General features: G+C 43.4%; 1 protein-coding gene across 1 annotated transcript; it reads left to right on the forward strand.

Annotated features, from left to right (window-relative positions):
- The first annotated feature begins 9,525 nt into the window (after window positions 1-9,525).
- On the forward strand, window positions 9,526-18,191 carry LOC118369643 (uncharacterized). Its single transcript, XM_035754176.2, has 7 exons — window positions 9,526-9,670; window positions 13,694-13,826; window positions 15,677-15,825; window positions 16,047-16,325; window positions 16,457-16,551; window positions 17,146-17,353; window positions 17,444-18,191. The coding sequence occupies exons 2-7, from the start codon at window positions 13,701-13,703 to the stop codon at window positions 17,589-17,591; spliced, it is 1,005 nt and encodes a 334-aa protein (XP_035610069.2). The 5' UTR covers window positions 9,526-9,670; window positions 13,694-13,700; the 3' UTR covers window positions 17,592-18,191.
- The last annotated feature ends 1,417 nt before the right edge of the window (window positions 18,192-19,608 follow it).

Below are 19,608 nucleotides of genomic sequence, written 5' to 3' on the forward strand. Positions count from 1 at the left end.
ACAGGACAGCTAATCAGCTGTACCAGTGATTGTTTGGGAGGGGAGTTTTGTTCTCCCCTCGTGTTGATATTATGGGTTCAAACCACTTTACAAGGGCAGCTGCAGCCTGGCGATGTTCTGGTCTGGAGGTTGATTTATTTTCCAAGACTTTATGCACTCTGGTCAAAAGGGGCTCGTTCCGTCAGGCTGACATGCTCTCTGACCTCACTCAGGGTGTGGCTACTTATTTGTACAAAGTTATGTAAAACTATTATCTCTTATGGCTCCTAAAATCATGTCCCTATTTTAAAAATACTTTCACCATTTTTCATATTATATGCACAACATATTGGATGAAAACTTTATGCATATAGTGTGTATACTTTTCAAGTTACAGTATTTCCTCTATAACGTTTTTAATGACATCACAAAATAACAACACATATGACATTAGTGTTCTATAGATCGTCTCTGACCATTCCCCACATTCTTATGTTAGAAATATTGTTCCAGTATTCACTTTTTGAACGTGCTAAGAGTTTCCAGCAAGACCATCCAGTCTGGTCCCAGGTGTCCAACAGCCCTGATCCACCTCTACGCAGACGACACCATTCTGTATACTTCCGGCCCTTCTTTGGACACTGTGTTAACAACCCTCCAGGCAAGCTTCAATGCCATACAACTCTCCTTCCGTGGCCTCCAATTGCTCTTAAATACAAGTAAAACTAAATGCATGCTCTTCAACCGATCGCTACCTGCACCTACCCGCCTGTCCAACATCACTACTCTGGATGGCTCTGACTTAGAATACGTGGACAACTACAAATACTTAGGTGTCTGGTTAGACTGTAAACTCTCCTTCCAGTCCCATATCAAACATCTCCAATCCAAAGTTAAATCTAGAATTGGCTTCCTATTTCGCAACAAAGCATCCTTCACTCATGCTGCCAAACATACCCTTGTAAAACTGACCATCCTACCAATCCTCGACTTTGGCGATGTCATTTACAAAATAGCCTCCAATACCCTACTCAACAAATTGGATGCAGTCTATCACAGTGCAATCCGTTTTGTCACCAAAGCCCCATATACTACCCATCATTGCGACCTGTACGCTCTCGTTGGCTGGCCCTCGCTTCATACTCGTCGCCAAACCCACTGGCTCCATGTCATCTACAAGACCCTGCTAGGTAAAGTCCCCCCTTATCTCAGCTCGCTGGTCACCATAGCATCTCCCACCTGTAGCACACGCTCCAGCAGGTATATCTCTCTAGTCACCCCCAAAACCAATTCTTTCTTTGGCCGCCTCTCCTTCCAGTTCTCTGCTGCCAATGACTGGAACGAACTACAAAAATCTCTGAAACTGGAAACACTTATCTCCCTCACTAGATTTAAGCACCAACTGTCAGTGCATCTTACAGATGACTGCACCTGTACATAGCCCACCTATAATTTAGCCCAAACAACTACCTCTTTCCCAACTGTATTTAATTAATTTATTTATTTTGCTCCTTTGCACCCCATTATTTTTATTTCTACTTTGCACATTCTTCCATTGCAAAACTACCATTCCAGCCTTTTTTTGCCTTTACCTCCCTTCTCACCTAATTTGCTCACATTGTATATAGACTTGTTTATACTGTATTATTGACTGTATGTTTGTTTTACTCCATGTGTAACTCTGTGTCGTTGTATCTGTCGAACTGCTTTGCTTTATCTTGGCCAGGTCGCAATTGTAAATGAGAACTTGTTCTCAACTTGCCTACCTGGTTAAATAAAGGTGCAATAAAATAAATAAAAAATAAAATGGGGGACAATCTGCTCCTGGCAAAGCAGCGTGCAGTGATGCTGCATAACATGTGCCTTTGGGCAGCGGAGGAGAGGCACCTTATACAGGCAGATCTACACAATGGCATTTTGTATTAGGAAGGATTCTCTCTCTCTACCGCACCTGCTGTCTCTAACTCTGAATGATTGGCTATGAAAAGCCAAATGACATTTACTCCTGAGGTACTGAGGGTTGCACCCTCTACAACCACTGTGATTATAATTATTTGAACCTGCTGATCATCTATGAACATTTGAACATCTTGGCCATCTCTTTATGTTATAATCTCCACCTGGCACAGCCAGAAGAGGACTGGCCACCCCTCAGAGCCTGGTTCCTCTCTAGGTTTATTCCTAGGTTCCAGCCTTTCTAGGGAGTTTTTCCTAGCCACCGTGCTTCTACATCTGCATTGCTTGCTGTTTGGGGTTTTAGGCCGGGTTTCTGTACAGCACTTTGTGACATCGGCTGATGTAAAAAGGGCTTTAAAAAAAATATTTGATTGATTGATTGATTGTATTGCCAGCAAGAGCTGAAGCTTTTTGAAGCCCTTGCTTTTCTTGGGCAGTGTGAGGCTAAGCCAACACGCTTTCACCTGGGTGCCTCTGTGCTGCTCCCAAATAAAATGCAGAACATATTAAAGTTCCAGCAAGCATTTTTAATGCTCAAACACTAGACCACTGTTCCTCCAACTTCTGAGGCCCCGCCCTTCTTTCAGCAAATCTGACCACAACTCAATTTTCCTCCTCCCTTCCTATAGGCAGAAACTCAAACAGGAAGAACCCATGCTAAACACTATTCAACTCTGATCTGACCAATCAAAATCCACGCTTCATGATTATGCGGACTGGGATATGTTGCAAGGAAGGTTCCGAGAATAAAACTGACGAATAGACTGAAACGATAACTGAGTTTATCAGGAAGTGTATTGGAGATGTTGTAGCCACGGTGACTATTAAAACCTACCATAACCAGAAACCGTGGATAGATGGCAGCATTCGGGCAAAACTGAAAGCACGAACCATCGCATTAAACCATGGCAATGTGACTAGGAATATGGCCGAATACAAACAGTGTAGTTATTCCCTCCATAAGGCAATTAAACAGGCAAACATCAGTATAGAGACAAAGTGGAGTTGCAAATCAACAGCTCAGACATGAGACATATGTGGCAGGGTCTATAGACAATCACAGACTACAAAGGGAAAACCAGCCACGTCGTGGACACCCGACGTCTTGCTTCCGGACCAGCTAAATACCTTCTTCGCCAAATTTGAGGATAATATCATATCACCTCCATCTTACCTGTCACCCTAGACCCAAGTCAATTTACTTGCTTAGGTCCACTTCTTGACGGGCCGCCCCCAGGTGAAGATAGGAAACAACACATCCACTTCGCTGATCCTCAACACTGGAGCCCCAGAAGGGTGCCTACTCAGCCCCCTCTTGTACTCCCTGTTCACCCATGACTGTATGGCCAAGCACGCCTCCAACTCAATCATCAAGTTTGCAGATGACACAAAAATAGTAGGCTTGATTACCGGACAGCCTACAGAAAGGAGGTGAGGGCTCTGTGAGTGTGGTGCCAGGAAAATAACCTCTCACTCAACGTAAACAAAACAAAGGAGATGAGAAGGTGGAAAGTTTTAAGTCCCTAGGCATACACGGCACTTACAAACTGAAATGGTCCACCCACACGGACAGTGTGGTGAAGAAGGCGCAACAGCGCCTTTTCAACCTCAGGAGGCTGAAGAAATTTGGCTTGTCATCAGATGCACAATTAAGAGCATCCTGTCAGGCTGTATCGCCGCCTGGTATGGCAAGTGCACCGCCCACAACCTCAGGGCTCTCCAGAGGGTGGTGCGGTCTGCAAAACGCATCACCGGGGTCAAACTACCTGCCTCCAGGACACCTACAGCACCCGATGTCACAGGACAGGAAACACCCGAGCCACGGCCTGTTCACCCCGCTAGCATCCAGAAGGCGAGGTCAGTACAGGTGCATCAAGGCTGCAGAGGGAGGTGTTAAGTCCCAGGATCCTTACATGCTGACCAGACCGAACACGTCGTGTGCGCAAGCATCGCAAAATACATTTTGAAATCCATGTTATTCAATTATTGCACCCACACTGCTCGCGCACACCAACGAGCGTATGCGATGCCAAGGGCTAAAATATAACTCATTTCTATTTCTGATGCAGATCGCACTGAAAGTCCTGCCTCTTCCATCTCTTCATTGGTTTATAGAAGCAGGTACCCACGTGCCATCTCCTCATTGGTTATACCCATGTGGGTGATTGAAAGACGAACTGCCGGTAGTCGTGGTAATACTATGAAAGTTTAGATGCCGATCACCATATAAGTTCAATGATGAAAAATCCTGGAAGGAGGAGAGATGACTAGAAACGATTCGGTTGGCCGTTTTATGTGTGGATTAATTTGTCGGAGTAGAGGACCTTGTGCAGTTCAGGTAAAATAACAACTCAATGTTTATATCCCAGGACAAATTAGCTAGCAACAGCAAAAATTGCCATACATGTTTAATGCTTTTCGACCTGTCCCCAACTTAATGTAATTGTTTCAGAGTTTGTTTTGATATTGTAACCTGCGTGTCGTGATCGCATTTCGTATAGGGGGACAAAATAAATGTGTGCATGATAGAACACGATGGCGCACGTGCGCAGCCGGTGTGGGTACCGTGTTAGCTTAGTGATGAGCTTTGAGGGTACTATGGTGTTGAATGCTGAGCTGTAGTCAATGAATAGCATTCTCACATAAGTGTTCCTTTTGTCCAGGTGGGAAAAGGCTGTGTGGAGTGCAATAGAGATTGCATCATCTGTGGATATGTTTGGGCGGGATGCAAATTGGAGTGGGTCTAGTGTTTCTGGGATAATGGTGTTGATGTGGGCCATTACCAACCTTTCAAAGCACTTCATGGCTACGGACGTGAGTGCTATGGGCCTGTAGTCATTAAGGCAGGTTGTCTTTGTGTTCTTGGCACAGGGACTATGGTGTTCTGCTTGAAACATGTTGGTATTACAGACTCAGTGTATCAAATACTTGTTATCCCCACTGTATATACTGTATTCTATAATATTCTACTGTATCTTAGTCTATGCCGCTCTGACATTGCTCATCCATATATTTATATATTCTTAATTCCATTCCTTACTTAGATTTGTGTGTATTGGGTATATGTTGTGAAATTGTTAGATATTACATGTTAGATATTGCTTCACTGTCAGTACTAGAAGCACAAGCATTTCGCTACACCCGCAATAACATCTGCTAAACACATGTATGTGACCAATAAAACTGTATTTGATTTGGCAGAGCCACCTCACCCTCTTCCTGGAGATCTACCATCCTGTGGGTATTCAGTCCAACCCTAACCTAACATACCTGATTCAGCTAGTTGAGGGTCATGTTCCAGGCCCTGACCAAATTGCAGATCATGCATTGCATCAACCAATAGTTGCATAGTATGTCATTTGCATGCCACATCATTGACTGTGCTGTCAGGCATTAGACTGCTCTACTGCTATATCATATGAGTGGCATTCCTGCCTGACTACATTGCAGACGCCTGCCAGATTTCGCAAAACTTGGATAGGTGTTTAACATATCAGCTTACCACATCATATGATATAGCAATGTAATGCCCGAGAGCCAGTGACGTGGCACACAACCATTGGTTGATGCAATGCAACGTCTTCAACATAATCAGGCAGGAACACCACCAATATGTGGTTAGCTGATATGTTCAACACTAGCCTTGTGTGGCCATCCTTCCAAATCTTGTCTCATTGTGTCACGCCCTGACCGTAGATATCTCTGTTTCTATATATTTTGGTTAGGTCAGGGTGTGACTAGGGTGGGTACTCTAATGTTGTATGTCTAGGGTTTTGTATGTCTAGGGTTGTTGTAGGTCTAGGGGTGTTTGTATTTCTATGTTGACCTGATATGCTTCCCAATCAGAGACAGCCATTTATCGTTGTGTCTGATTGGGGATCATATTTAGGCAGCCCTGTTTCCCACTTTCTAGTGTGGGATCTTGTCTATTGGTAGTTGCCTGTCACTATTTTGTATAGCTTCACGTTTTTTTTTGTTGGTTTATTCTGTGTTCATTCAGTTAATAAAAAGAATGTACGCATACCATGCTGCGCCTTGGTTCAATCCTTATAACGAACAGAAGATCAGACCACAAAAAGACCAAGCAGCGTGGTCAGGAGGAATGGACCTGGGAGGAGATTCTGGATGGAGCAGGACCCTGGACACAGGCTGGGGAGTATCGCCGTCCCAAGGAAGAGATAGAGGCATCGAAAGCGGAATGGCGATATTACGAGGAGTTGTACCAACGAGAGGCAGCCCCCAAAAAGGTTTGGGGGGGGGCACACGGAGAGGTCGGCGGGGCCGGGGGCTAAACCAGAACCAGTCAGGGAGTCAAGTGAGGAGCTCGACGCAAGATTCAGTGATGCGCACGGTGTCTCCAGTTCGCATACATAGCCCGGTGGGCTCTATTCCAGCTCCCCGCATTGGCCGGGCTAGAATGGGCATCCAGCCAGGAAGGATGGTGCCGGCTCAGCGCTCCTGGTCTCCAGTACACCTTCTTGAACCAGCATATCCTGTTCTGGTTCTGTGCACTGTGTCTCCGGTGCATATGCACAGCCCAGGGCGTCCTGTGCCATCGCCCCGCATTTGCAGGGCGAAAATAAACATCCAGCCAGGACGGGTTGTGCCAGCTCTACGCTCCAGTCCTCCAGTGCGCCTCTACAGTCCAGTATGCCCTGTGCCTCCTCCCCGCACTAGCCCTGAGGTGCGTGTCATCAGCCCGGTGCCACCTGTACCAGTCCCAAGCATTAGACCTCCAGTGTGTCTCCACAGTCCAGTAAGTCCTGTGCCTTCTCCTCGCACTCGCTCTGAGGTGCGTGTAATCAGCCCGTACCACCAGTGCCGGCACCACGCATCAGACCTCCAGTGCTCCTCCACAGTCCAGTACGTCCTGTGCCTCCTCCCCGCACTCACCCTGAGGTGTGTGTCATCAGCTCGGTGCCACCTGTACCGGTCCCACGCACCAGGCCCCCAGTGCACCTCCACAGTCCAGTATGTCCTGTTCGTCCTGTTCCTTCTCTTTGCACTCGCCCTGAGGTGCATGTCCCCAGCCTGGTACCACCAGTGCCGGCACCACGCATCAGACCTCCAGTGCCCCTCCACAATCCAGTACGTCCTGTTCCTCCTCCTCTCACTCACCCTGAGGTGCGTGTCCCCAGCCCGGTACCAACAGTGCCGGCACCACGCATCAGATCTCCAGTGTGTCTCCACAGTCCAGTACGTCCTGTGCCTCTTCCCTGCAATCGCCCAGAGCTGTCCAGAGCTTCTGGCGACAGTTTTCTATATACTTTGGTTAGGTCATGGTGTGACTAGGGTGGGTACTCTAGTGTTGTATGTCTAGGGTTTTGTATGTCTACGGTTGTTGTAGGTCTAGGGGTTTTTGTATTTCTATGTTGGCCTGATATATTTCCCAATCAGAGACAGCTGTTTATCGTTGTCTCTGATTGGGGATCATATTTAGACAGCCCTGTTTCCCACTTTCTGGTGTGGGATCTTGTCTATGTGTAGTTGCCTGTCAGCACTATTTTGTATAGCTTCACGTTTCGTTATTTTGTTGGTTTATTCGGTGTTCATTCAGTTAATAAAAATAATGTACGCATACCACGCTGCGCCTTGGTCCGATCCTTATAATGAACGTGATACATTGAATCGGGTTGGAAATCTGGAGAAATCCAGAATAGGATTCTGGGTTTGAATGGGAGTGTAAGTTTTTCTTCAAACCCTTATCTAGCACACCTAACTAACTGGTTGATCAGATGAATCACGTTAGCCTCCTGAGTGGCGCAGTGGTCTAACTGAGCCACTAGAGATTCTGGGTTTGAGTCCAGGCTTTGTCGCGGCCGACCAGGAGACCCATGGGGCGGTGCACAATTGGCCTAGCGCTGTCCGGGTTAGGAGAGAGTTTGGCTGGCAGGGATGACCTTGTCCCATCGCTCACTAGTGACTCCTGTGGTGGGCAGGGCACAATGCACGCTGACACGGTGCCAGGTGTATGGAGTTTCCTCTGATGCATTGGTGGGGCTGGCTTCCGGGTTAAGTGGGCCACGACCGGGAAACCCATGGAGCGGCACACAAATGGCCCAGCGTTGTCCAGGTTAGGAGGGTTTGAGAGGATTTGGGTATTTACGGGAGTTGCAGCGATGAGACAAGACTGTAACTACCAATTGGATACCACGAAATTGGGGAGATTAAGCATTTTTTTTAATAAAGATGAATCACGTTAGTTACTACTGGGTTTGGAGCGGAAAAACCTACAGGATGATAGCACTCCAGGAACAGAGGTGGTCAGCCCTCCAATAATGATTTGCTGGAGGTCGCAGTCAAGCTAGCAAGCAGCCAGCTGGGCCAGGAGTTGCTGGAGCTCGTTCAGATTTGACTTTTAAAACTATGTTTGAAATGTTTTTATTAATTACGGAGCTTTAAATGCAATGCTCACTTATTATTTATTAATGTACGTTACCATTTTGCTTCCTGTGGCGGGCACGAGAGGTCTGGTTGTTGCCCATGCTGTAAATGTGATCTCGTTGTGTCATTGTCAATACAGTACATCAACACTGTTAGAATTGCGTAAATTCGAATCTGGTATCAGGATAAATATAACAATGAGTCACCGATTGTATACTATGTATTTTTTATTAGCTAAGTAATAAATGGCAAATGCAACTTTCGTATATACGGGTGTAACGGATGTGAAATGGCTAGCTAGCTGAGACCTTGAAGTAGTAGTTCCCCTTGTTCTGCAAGGAGCGATGGGTAACGATGCTTCGTGGGTGACTGTTGTTGATGTGTGCAGAGGGTCCCTGGTTCGCGCCCGGGTATGGGTGAGGGGACGGTCTAAAGTTATACTGTTACACGGGCTCACTGTAATACCACGCAGGGAAGAACAGAGAACTAACAAGATGTATGTAAACAGTGTTCTTATACTGTGATCGACATTGTCCCAACCCGCCTGTTGGCCTATCACAGTAGAGGCTGGGTGTGGTTTAAACTTGCCCAGCCTATCGCAGGCGCTCAGGCGGGTCCCTGCCTCTTGGCGCTTCTTGGAGTCCTCCCTCCGTAGATGTATAGATTCCTACTGTTCTGGTATCACCCCCTAGTTATAACAGTTGCTCAGTTCCTGCTATTGTGTGGTTCAGTATTTTTCCATTTCAGTTAAACCTCGGGATGACCACCCCTCCCTATCACAACTTTGTAAGATACATCAAGTCACACCATGTGCTCAATATTGTTACATACAAACACAAGGACAAAGCATCTGCTGGGCTGTTATATACAGTTTTGCAACATGCAGGTCACACCATGTTACTCAGTTCTTGTCACACACAAACAGGCAAGTAGCAAGCAGTTGTTTAATCTCATAATGATGCTCTCGTGCACAAATGCAGACACCTCACACAATCAACATCAGATAATATTTAATCATATATATATGGTAAGAACTATAATGTAAAATACAGAATCCCACAACACCACGATATGAAACACTGATTTGAACCTTCTGACCAACTAGTGGAACAGGCGGCAGGCACCCCACTGTCTGATTCATATCGCTTGATTTCTGATTATATCGACTGATTGCTGTTATTGTACAGGGTGCACAATTCTACTCATGAGCACGAAAACAAAACAGAGCAGGCTATTTCCGGTTAGGCTACATTTCAAAGATAATGAAAGTGAAAGGGTGTTGTCTAACATAGGCTAGATAGGTTAACCTACACGACATATTGTTCTGCAGTCCCTATACGTTTTCTTCAAGGTAAGACCCCCTAACATTTCTCCAATAGGCCAACATCTAATCCAATATAGCATAATACATTTCTCGGCAGTGTTGTAGTACTCCTTGAGTCCGGTCTCAAGGTGTCGGATTACATTTTTACTTGGCTTTAGTGAGGATTTGTAATTTCTCCCAGAGACCAGCAGAGTAAAAAACTCATAATTATCAGCTTCCATTCAGTCAGTGCATAAAAGCGCATCTTCAGGCCAAATATATAGGCTGTACTCCGTTATTGAAACATTTAGGGATTATCCTCTATTGAGACATGGGATTCCAACTTTAGTCATAACATTATTGTCCTTTATTTTCATTGAAAAATATCCTTAAACTTTCTCCCAGTTTCATTGACTTGCTGGCAGGGAAGAGTGGGGGAAATTGTTGGAAAGTTACATGCTCAATATTAGTAAAGGGGAGACAGGGAAATTGTAACAGTCTTTATATCTGTTGTAGACATGTTTGCGCAGTGCCGAACCTATTGTACCTAGGCCTTCAGTATGTGACAGGCTTGTGATGCTGAAAGGACAGCGACTGTAATAACAGTGCACTCATTCATGGAGGAGAGTTTTGTGAAACACACTTTTTTTCAGTGGGCATTCCCTATACTCACTTCTTAATAATCCCTTCTGTTGTGTATCAAGTGCAGTGGAGGTATACAACATGTTAATTGTGTAGTACAACAGAGAAATCATGCACAAAGTAGCCTACACAATTGCAAAGCATGTGAAATGTATTCACATGCAAGCAGGATACAGCCTAGTTTCAGTGGAATATCATCTGCAGGCAGCAAGAGCGAGCAGCTCTCAACTGGTTGTTTTTTACCCCTATCTACATGCAGGGTTGGGAAGGTTACTTTCTAAATGTAATCCGTTAAAGTTAATAGTTACCTGTGCAAAATTGTAATTAGTAACGTAAATTTTGGATTACCCAAACTGAGTAATCTGATTACATTAATTTACTTTCCCCTTAAGAGGCATTGGAAGAAGACAAACATGTATGTTACCAATTGAACGACATCTATTGCAGGATAAATCAATGTTAAAGTTTACATTGCTGGTCATATATGGATGTTATTTTATGGGTTGGCTTCTTCTAATCCTTCACTTTCTACTACCTATAATAATACGATTAAATTATATCTTTACATTAAAAACCAAAGTCTATCAGAATTCCAGTCATTGCAGATCTTCAAGAATAGGACTTGGAAATATGGAAGTATAGATTAGCTAAATTGTTGACCCCAAAACAAGGATTTATTAGCCATGTTGGATAATCTCCATTGTTTAAGATTTTTTTTTTAACCCATTTTTCTCCCCAATTTCATGGTATCCAATTTTTTTTTAGTAGCTACATTGCTGCAACTCCCATACGGAGAGACAAAGGTTGAAAGTCATGCGTCCTCCAATACACAACCCAACCACACTGTCCTAACCTGGACAACGCTGGGCCATTTGTGTGCCGCTCCATGGGTTTCCCGGTCTCGGCCGTCTCTAGTGGCATAGCTAGCACTGTGATGCAGTGCCTTAGACCACCGCACCACTCTGTAGGCCTGTGAAATTCTAACTTACAAGCCCTTAACCAACAGTGCCGTTCAAGAAAGAGTTAAGAAAATATTTACCAAATAAACGAAAGTAAAAAATTATAAAAATAAAGTAACAATAATGAGGCTATATACAAGGGGTACCAGTACCGAGTCAATGTGTGGGGGTACAGGTTAGTCGAGGTAAATTGTACATTAGGTAGGGGTGAAGTGACTATGCATAGATAATAAACAGCGAGTAGCAGCAGTGTACAAAACAAATGGATGGGGGGTGTCTCCTTTGGCGCTTTTCCTATTTTGTTGCATTACAATCTTTAATTTAAATAGATTTTTATTTGGATTTCATGTAATGGACAGACTCCAAATTGGTGAAGTGAAATGAAAAAAATTACTTGTTTCAAAAAAATAAATAAACTGAAAGTGGTGCGTGCATGTATTCACCCCCTTTGCTATGAAGCCCCTTAATCTGGCGCAAACAATTACCTTCAGAAGTCACATAATTAGTTAAATAAAGTCCATCTGTGTGCAATCTAAGTGTCACATGATCTGTCACATGATCTCAGTATGCATACACCTGTTCTGAAAGGCCCCAGAGTCTGCAACACCACTAAGCAAGGGGCACCAAGGGGCACCAAGCGGCACCATGAAGACCAAGGAGCTCTCCAAACAGGTCAGGGACAAAGTTGTGGAGAAGTACAGATCAGGTTTGGATTATAAAACAATATCATAAACTTTGAACATCCCACTGAGCACCATTAAATCCATTATTAAAAAATTGAAAGAATATGGCACCACAACAAACCTGCCAAGAGACGGCCTCCCACCAAAACTCACGGACCAGGCAAGGAGGGCATTAATCAGAGATACAACAAAAAGACCAAAGATAACCCTGGAGGAGCTGCAAAGCTCCACAGCATAGATTGGAGTATCTGTCCATAGGACACTCCACAGAGCTGGGTTTAATGGGAAGAGTGGCCAGAAAAAAATCCATTGCTTTCAGAGAAAAATAAGAAAACACGTTTGGTGTTCGCCAAAGGGCATGTGGGAGACTCCCCAAACATATGGAAGAAGGTACTCTGGTTAGATGAGACAAAAATGTAGCTTTTTGGCCATCAAGAAAAACGCTATGTCTGGCGCAAACCCAACACCTTTCATCACCCCGAGAACACTACACCGACAGTGAAGCATGGTGGTGACAGCATCACGCTGTGGGGATGTCTTTCATCGGCAGGGACTGGGAAACTGGTCAGAATTGAAGGAATAATGGATGGCGCTAAATACAGGGAAATGGAGGCTCACCTTCCAGCAAGACAATGACCCTAATCATACTGCTAAAGCAACACTCAAGTGGTTTAAGGTGAAACATCTAAATGTCTTGGAAAGACCTCAATCCAATTGAGAATCTGTGGTATGATTTAGAGATTGCTGTACACCAGCGGAACACCATCCAACTAGAAGGAGCTGGAGCAGTTTTGCCTTGAAGAATGGGCAAAAATCCCAGTGGCTAGATGTGCTAAGCTTATAGAGATATGCCCCAAGAGACTTGCAGCTGTTATTGCTGCAAAAGGTGCTTCCACAAAGTATTGAATAGTGGGGGTTGAATAGTTATGTATGCTCATGTTTTCTGTTTTTTTTTTGTCTTATTTCTTGTTTGTTTCAAAATAAAAATTATTTAGCATCTCTAAAGTGGTTTTGGGCTTTCCTCTGACACCGCCTAGTATATACAGTGGGGCAAAAAAGTATTTAGTCAGCCACCAATTGTGCATGTTCTCCCACTTAAGCAGCTTGGTTTGAAGAAATCAACTGTGGGAGCAATTATTAGGAAATGGAAGACATACAAGACCACTGATAATCTCCCTCGAGCAAAAATCCCAGAACCACACGGGGGGGATCTAGTGAATAACCTGCAGAGAGCTGGGACCAAAGTAACAAAGCCTACCATCAGCAAGGGCATTGAAGATGAAACGTGGCTTGGTCTTTCAGCATGACAATGATCCCAAACACACCACCCAGGCAACGAAGGAGTGGCTTCGTAAGAAGCATTTCAAGGTCCTGGAGTGGCCTAGCCAGTCTCCAGATCTCAACCCATAGAAAATCTTTGGAGGGAGTTGAAAGTCAGTGTTGCCCAGCAACAGCCCCAAAACATCACTGCTCTAGAGGAGATCTGCATGGAGGAATGGGCCAAAATACTAGCAACAGTGTGTGAAAACCTGGTGAAGACTGACAGAAAACATTTGACCTCTGTCATTGCCAACAAAGGGTATATAACAAAGTATTGAGATAAACTTTTGTTATTGACCAAATACTTATTTTCCACCATCATTTGCAAATAAATTCATAAAAAATCCTACAATGTGATAGTTGAAGTGTACCTATGATGAAAATTACAGGCCTCTCATCTTTAGTAGGAGTAGTAGGAGAACTTGCACAATTGGTGGCTGACTAAATACTTTTTTGCCCCACTGTAGGTGCTGGATGGCAGGAAGCTTGGCCCCAGTGAAGTACTGGGCCATATGCACTACCTTCTGTCGCGCCTTACGGTCAGATGCCGAGCAGTTGCCATACCAGGTGGTGATGCAACCGGTCAGGATGCTCTCGATGGTGATGCTCTCATCTAGTTTTTCAAAAGTATCTGTAATCTGATTACAATATTTTTTGCAGGTAATGTAACATATTACAGTTACCGTTTTTCCCCCGAATCAATTATATCTAACGGATTAAATTTAATCCGTTACTCCCCAACCCTGCCTACTTGTACAAATGACCTCAACTAACAGGTTGAAAAAATACAACCATTAGGCTAAGCGTTTCCCAATCAAAATGTACAACTATTATTTCCCATTGCAAAAAAACATTTCACATTTAGCACACAAAGTAACCGGTGATCTAAAGTTTAAATGCAACTTTGTTTCACACACAAGTTATTTTCGAAGAGATGGCAAACAACTGCGCGTGAGGTGTAATAAAAAATCAATTACAATCACATTTTATTTGTCACATGCGCCGAATACAACAGGTCCACCTTACAGTAGAATGCTTACTTACAAGCCCTTAGCCAACAATGCTTTAAGAAGTTACGGGAAAAAAAGTTTTAAAAGTGTTAAGTAAAAAATAGATAAGTAGAAAGTAAAAGTAACAAATAATTCAACAGTAGCAGTAAAATAACAAGCAAAGCTATATACAGGGGGTACCGGTACAGAGCCTGTGCGGGAGCACCGGTTAGTTGAGGTAATTGAGGTAATATGTACATGTAGGTAGAGTTAAAGTGACTATGCATAGATTATAAACAGAGAGAAGCAACAGCGTAAAAAAGGGGTCTGATTAACCCTTTGATTAGCTGTTCAGGAGTCTTATGGCTTGGGGGTAGAAGCTGTTAAGAAGCCTTTTGGACCTCGACTTGGCGCTCCGGTACTGCTTGCCGTGCGGTAGCAGAGAGAACAGTCTATGATTTGGGTGGCTGTAGTCTTCAACAATTTGTAGGGCCTTCCTCTGCCATCGCCTGATATAGAGGTCCTGGATGGCAGGAAGCTTGGCCCCAGTGATGTACTGGGCCAGACGCACTACCCTGCCATACCAGGCAGTGATGCAACCAGTCAAGATGCTCTCGATGGTGCAGCTGTAGAACCTTTTAAGTATCTGAGGACCCATGCCAAATATGTTCAGTCTCCTGAGGTGGAATAGGCTTTGTTGTGCCCTCTTCACGACTGTCTTGTCTTAGTGTGCTTGGACCATGATAGGGTGTGGATGATGTGGACACCAAGGAACTTGAGCCCTGTCGATGAGAATGGGTGCATGCTCGGTCCTCCTTTTTCTGTTGTCCACAATCATCTCCTTTGTCTTGATCACGTTGATGGAGTGGTTGTTGTCCTGGCACCACGACCTGGTCTCTGACCTCCTCCCTATAGGCTGTCTCATTTTTGTTGGTGATCAGGCCTACCACTGTTGTCATTGGCAAACTTGATGATGGTGTTGGAGTCGTGGCTGGCCATTTATTTTATTTGGTTTATTTAACCTTTATTTAACTATGCAAGTCAGTTAAGAAGAAATTCTTATTTACAATGACGGCTTAGGAACAGTGGGTTAACTGCCCTGTCCAGGGGCAGAATGACCGATTTTTACCTTGTCAGCTCGGGATTCAATCTAGCAACCTTTCGGTTACTGGCCTAACGCTCTAACAACTAGGCTACCTGCCGGCCATGCTTGGGGTACAGGAGGGGACTGACCACGCACACTTGAGGGGCCCCCTTGTTTAGGATTAGCGTGGCGGATGTGTTGTTCCCTACCCTTACCACCTGGTGGCAGCCCGTCAGGAAGTCCAGGATCCAGTTGCAGAGGGAGGTGTTTAGTCCCAGGGTCCTTAGATTAGTGATGACCTTTGAGGGCACTATGGTGTTGAACACTGAGCTGTAGTAAAAGAATAGCATTCTCACATAGGTGTTCCTTTTGTCCAGGTGGGAAAGGGCAGTGTGGAGTGCAATAGAGATTGCATCATCTGTGGATCTGTTTGGGCGGTATGCAAATTGGATTTCTTGGATAATGGTGTTGTGAACCATGACCATCATTTCAAAACACTTCATGGCTACAGACGTGAGTGCTACGGGTCAGTAATCATTTAGGCAGGTTACCTTAGGGTTCTTGGGCACAGGGACTATGGTGGTCTGCTTGAAACATGTTGGTATTGCAGACTCAGTCAGGGACAGATTCCAATCATATAGCAAATGTTGGTTTTATTAAGTTACATTTTTCAATTTAGTTTCTTCCCATTTCATTGACTAAACAGGAGATTCTAAAACAAACTCTCTCTCTCTCTCTCTCGTCCAGCATGGATAAATTGAGAAAGATAAGGATAGTTCTGACAGAAATCTTGTCAGCGGACGCCAGTTACATCCTTCAGCATGTACACCAGGAGGACCTGGTGACGCCACGCGAATACAGGAGCCTGCACAATGTCAGTAAATTACATCCAGAAGATTCCATTGTCGATCTGCTGGATTCACTCCTAATGAAAGGAGGAGATGAGAAATGCACTAGATTCCTGACCCTGTTGCAGGAGCCAGTCATCAGATCAACCTACCCCAAACTGGAAGAAATCAAACACATGTATTATGCACAATATTATGCACTATTAAGCACATTTTTATATAATGTAGCCCTGTTTTTGGTATGTACGATGATTGGGATCTCCTAATTAAAGCATAATAACGTTTGCTAATCTAATCTAATGACAACAGCGACATAGCTCCGGCACCCAGTAGCCCAGCACCCCCAGACGATGTCCGAGCCTGTGCCTCCTCCACAGTCCACACCCGTCGCCCAACCACATCAGGTAGAACCATTTTAAAGAATACATTTTCATTATTTTTGCACAGATCGATTGAATCACGGTGTATGTATTCTATGAATAAATCCTATCGAATGATCTATCTATTCGCTTGTGTTCCTGATCCTACCCCACCACCATTAGTGGAATTGTAGTTCAAATGTTTGACACCAATATTCTGCGCTTGGAAGCCCCAAGATGGATACACACACCTCTAGCTTCTCATTTTAATTTGTAAAGGGTTACAGATCACGTCATTTCAGACAACCAAAACTATAAATATCACGTAATTGCATCAGGTGCTTGATTAAGTTCTATTCAGTACCAGAACAAAGTTGCTTGTTAGTCGTCGCATCCCAGTCTGTCAACCTTTTATGTTATGGGCATCTGTCCACCAGAAGAGAATACACAACAAGTAAAGAATAGCCTAATGTAAACTAGAGGACTCAATGTCCCAGTTAAAGTGAACCTAATATGCAGAACAGCAACAAAAACTTTGAGGCAAAACCTGCAATTTAAAACTGCCATGAGTGGAATGGAGCTAAATCATAAACCGATATGGCATCTGGGAAAAATGACATGTGTTGTTGTTTTTATTAGGTTCAAACATTCCAACTACTCCTGTGAAAAAGAATAACCGGAGAAGTACCACTGCGTGTGGAACCATCACAGACGTTTCTGAAGTGAAGATGGGGCAGATGGGGGGGAAATACTACCAAGCTGTTCTAAACCAAGAGGATGGGCCCATGGTCATTCTCATTTTGGATCTAGAGAAACGAAATAACTTTCTAGGAGCAGAGAAGAGAAGGTAAGTCAAACAAAGTATGCTAAGCTTGATAAGATCTTGTTTATAGTGCAGGTGTAATATTGAGTATCTCTTTGTGTGTTCTTTTTCCAGGTCTTCTGTAAAGTTGAAGAGAATCTCATTCGAGAAACTTGGAATTAACAAGTACCAAGAGGGGATAAAGTTCACAAACAAATCCGAATTGACTTACACAAGAGTCAAAAACACTAAAAAGATGGAACCCACTGCTGATGAAAAATAATAAAAAAAATGTTTTTAACTAGAATGAAATTTTAAGGGTGACCTACTGACCAGACCAGAGGCAATTCATTAACTACCTAGCCAACATTATGTAAATACTCTACAATGATGATACCAATCACCATATCAAACCACTTGCCTAATAATGTGTAGCCCACTGCAGCTCAAAGAAAATTGAGTAGTTACAGGTCAACTGTGTATTAGCATATTGTTTGTGAAATAATTGTAACAACACAGAATAACTATTCCAACACAGTAGTAGCCTACTGTTTTTACAAAATCACTATTGCACTAGTGCTGAATGCTCATAGGCAGTTTTTGAAAATGTAATTTCTTCTCTTTACCACAAGATGGTACCACAAGATGGGTGTTGAAAGTTACATTTAATGGCTGAACCACTTCACCTGCTGTGGACACTGTTCAATATGTGTTTTACTGTAACACCAGTTGGTTCAGCATTAATCTAATTTACCATTCTGAGGTACTATGAGAAGTTCGAAGTTTCTCTTTTTGTTATGGATCCTTTTTTTACGCGTCGTATTTTCTCTACATAATGCACATTTTTGTGAACAACAGACCATAAAGTAATATCTCATCTAAAGAGCTTTGTGGAGTGCATTCTGTATAAAAATTCCTGATCTCCTGAGGTGCAGTATATACAAGCAAAATATATTAGGTTGTTGGTTATTATTGTAAATATTTCATAGTAAATGTTCATCATAGGCTATGTTCATGATACTATAACCTATTAGTAACTGAAGACATCTGAATGTAATTAATGTGTACTTTGCTTGGACAAGACATATGATCCCTTATCATAACACTATCCAAATGATAATAGTGTGGTTGTGGCGATCCTGTTGCCTCGCAGTATGCTGTCATCGTTGGTTGACACAGTGAGCTCACTACTGACTTGTTTGTATTGTGTCGGGTTTTTTCTGGACAGGACAGAGCAGGGCCTAATTAGACTGGCCCAACAAGCACATCCTAGAGATGTCCCTTACTGGGACAGTGGTTAGGACATTTGTCATTGGTGCTGGTGGCCTGGTTTTGAGACCCACTAGCGCAGTCACCATACTACCACAGTCTTAGCAAAATATGTTAATTTAATTATTTGGCAACAGTTACAACACACCTATCAGATATAATTCAAATCAGTTTCTCATTGAAAGATGGGAATATGAAGGATTTTCCCCTGAGCACGAATTATGACCACATATCCAATACCTACTTAATTATTAATATTATTATTAGTTATTAGTTCTATATAGCTGAGCATCTCAAAGAGAAGTCTATTGTCTTTTTTAAATCTATACCACAGTAGGCCGTCATTGTAAGTGTCACGGCCGTCATGGGAAGAAGTGGACCAAAGCGTACATTTTTCTTTTATTCAAAATGTCGCCAAAAAAACAAACAAGAAACAACAAAAACAACCGTGAAGCTTACAAGGGCTATAGTGCCCCTAACAAAGACATCTACCCACACTGAAAGGAGGGAAAAAGGGCTACCTACAGTGGGGCAAAAAAGTATTTAGTCAGCCACCAATTGGGCAAGGCCTGTAATTTTCATCATAGGTACACTTCAACTATGACAGACAATGAGAAAAAAACCCAGAAAATCACATTGTAGGATTTTTTATGAATTTATTTGAAAATGATGGTGGAAAATAAGTATTTGGTCACCTACAAACAAGCAAGATTTCTGGCTCTCACAGACCTGTAACTTCTTCTTTAAGAGACTCCTCTGTCCTCCACTCGTTACCTGTATTAATGGCACCTGTTTGAACTTGTTATCAGTATAAAACACCTGTCCACAACCTCAAACAATCACACTCCAAACTTTACTATGGCCAAGACCAAAGAGTTGTCAAAGGACACCAGAAACAAAATTGTAGACCTGCACCAGGCTGGGAAGACTGAATCTGCAATAGGTAAGCAGCTTGGTTTGAAGAAATCATCTGTGGGAGCAATTATTAGGAAATGGAAGACATACAAGACCATTTATAATCTCCCTCAATC

This window comes from Oncorhynchus keta, chromosome 36 (assembly GCF_023373465.1).
Source record: "Oncorhynchus keta strain PuntledgeMale-10-30-2019 chromosome 36, Oket_V2, whole genome shotgun sequence".
In the NCBI taxonomy this organism is placed as follows: domain Eukaryota; kingdom Metazoa; phylum Chordata; class Actinopteri; order Salmoniformes; family Salmonidae; genus Oncorhynchus; species Oncorhynchus keta.

Coding starts and splice junctions, on each gene's coding strand:
- LOC118369643 (XM_035754176.2), top strand. CDS start 13,701: ATGGCAGGAAGCTTGGCCCCAGTGAAGTACTGGGCCATATGCACTACC. Junction 13,827..15,676: donor CGGTCAGGATGCTCTCGATG/GTGATGCTCTCA, acceptor CCTTTTGTCCAG/GTGGGAAAGGGCAGTGTGGA. Junction 15,826..16,046: donor TACAGACGTGAGTGCTACGG/GTCAGTAATCAT, acceptor TCTCTCGTCCAG/CATGGATAAATTGAGAAAGA.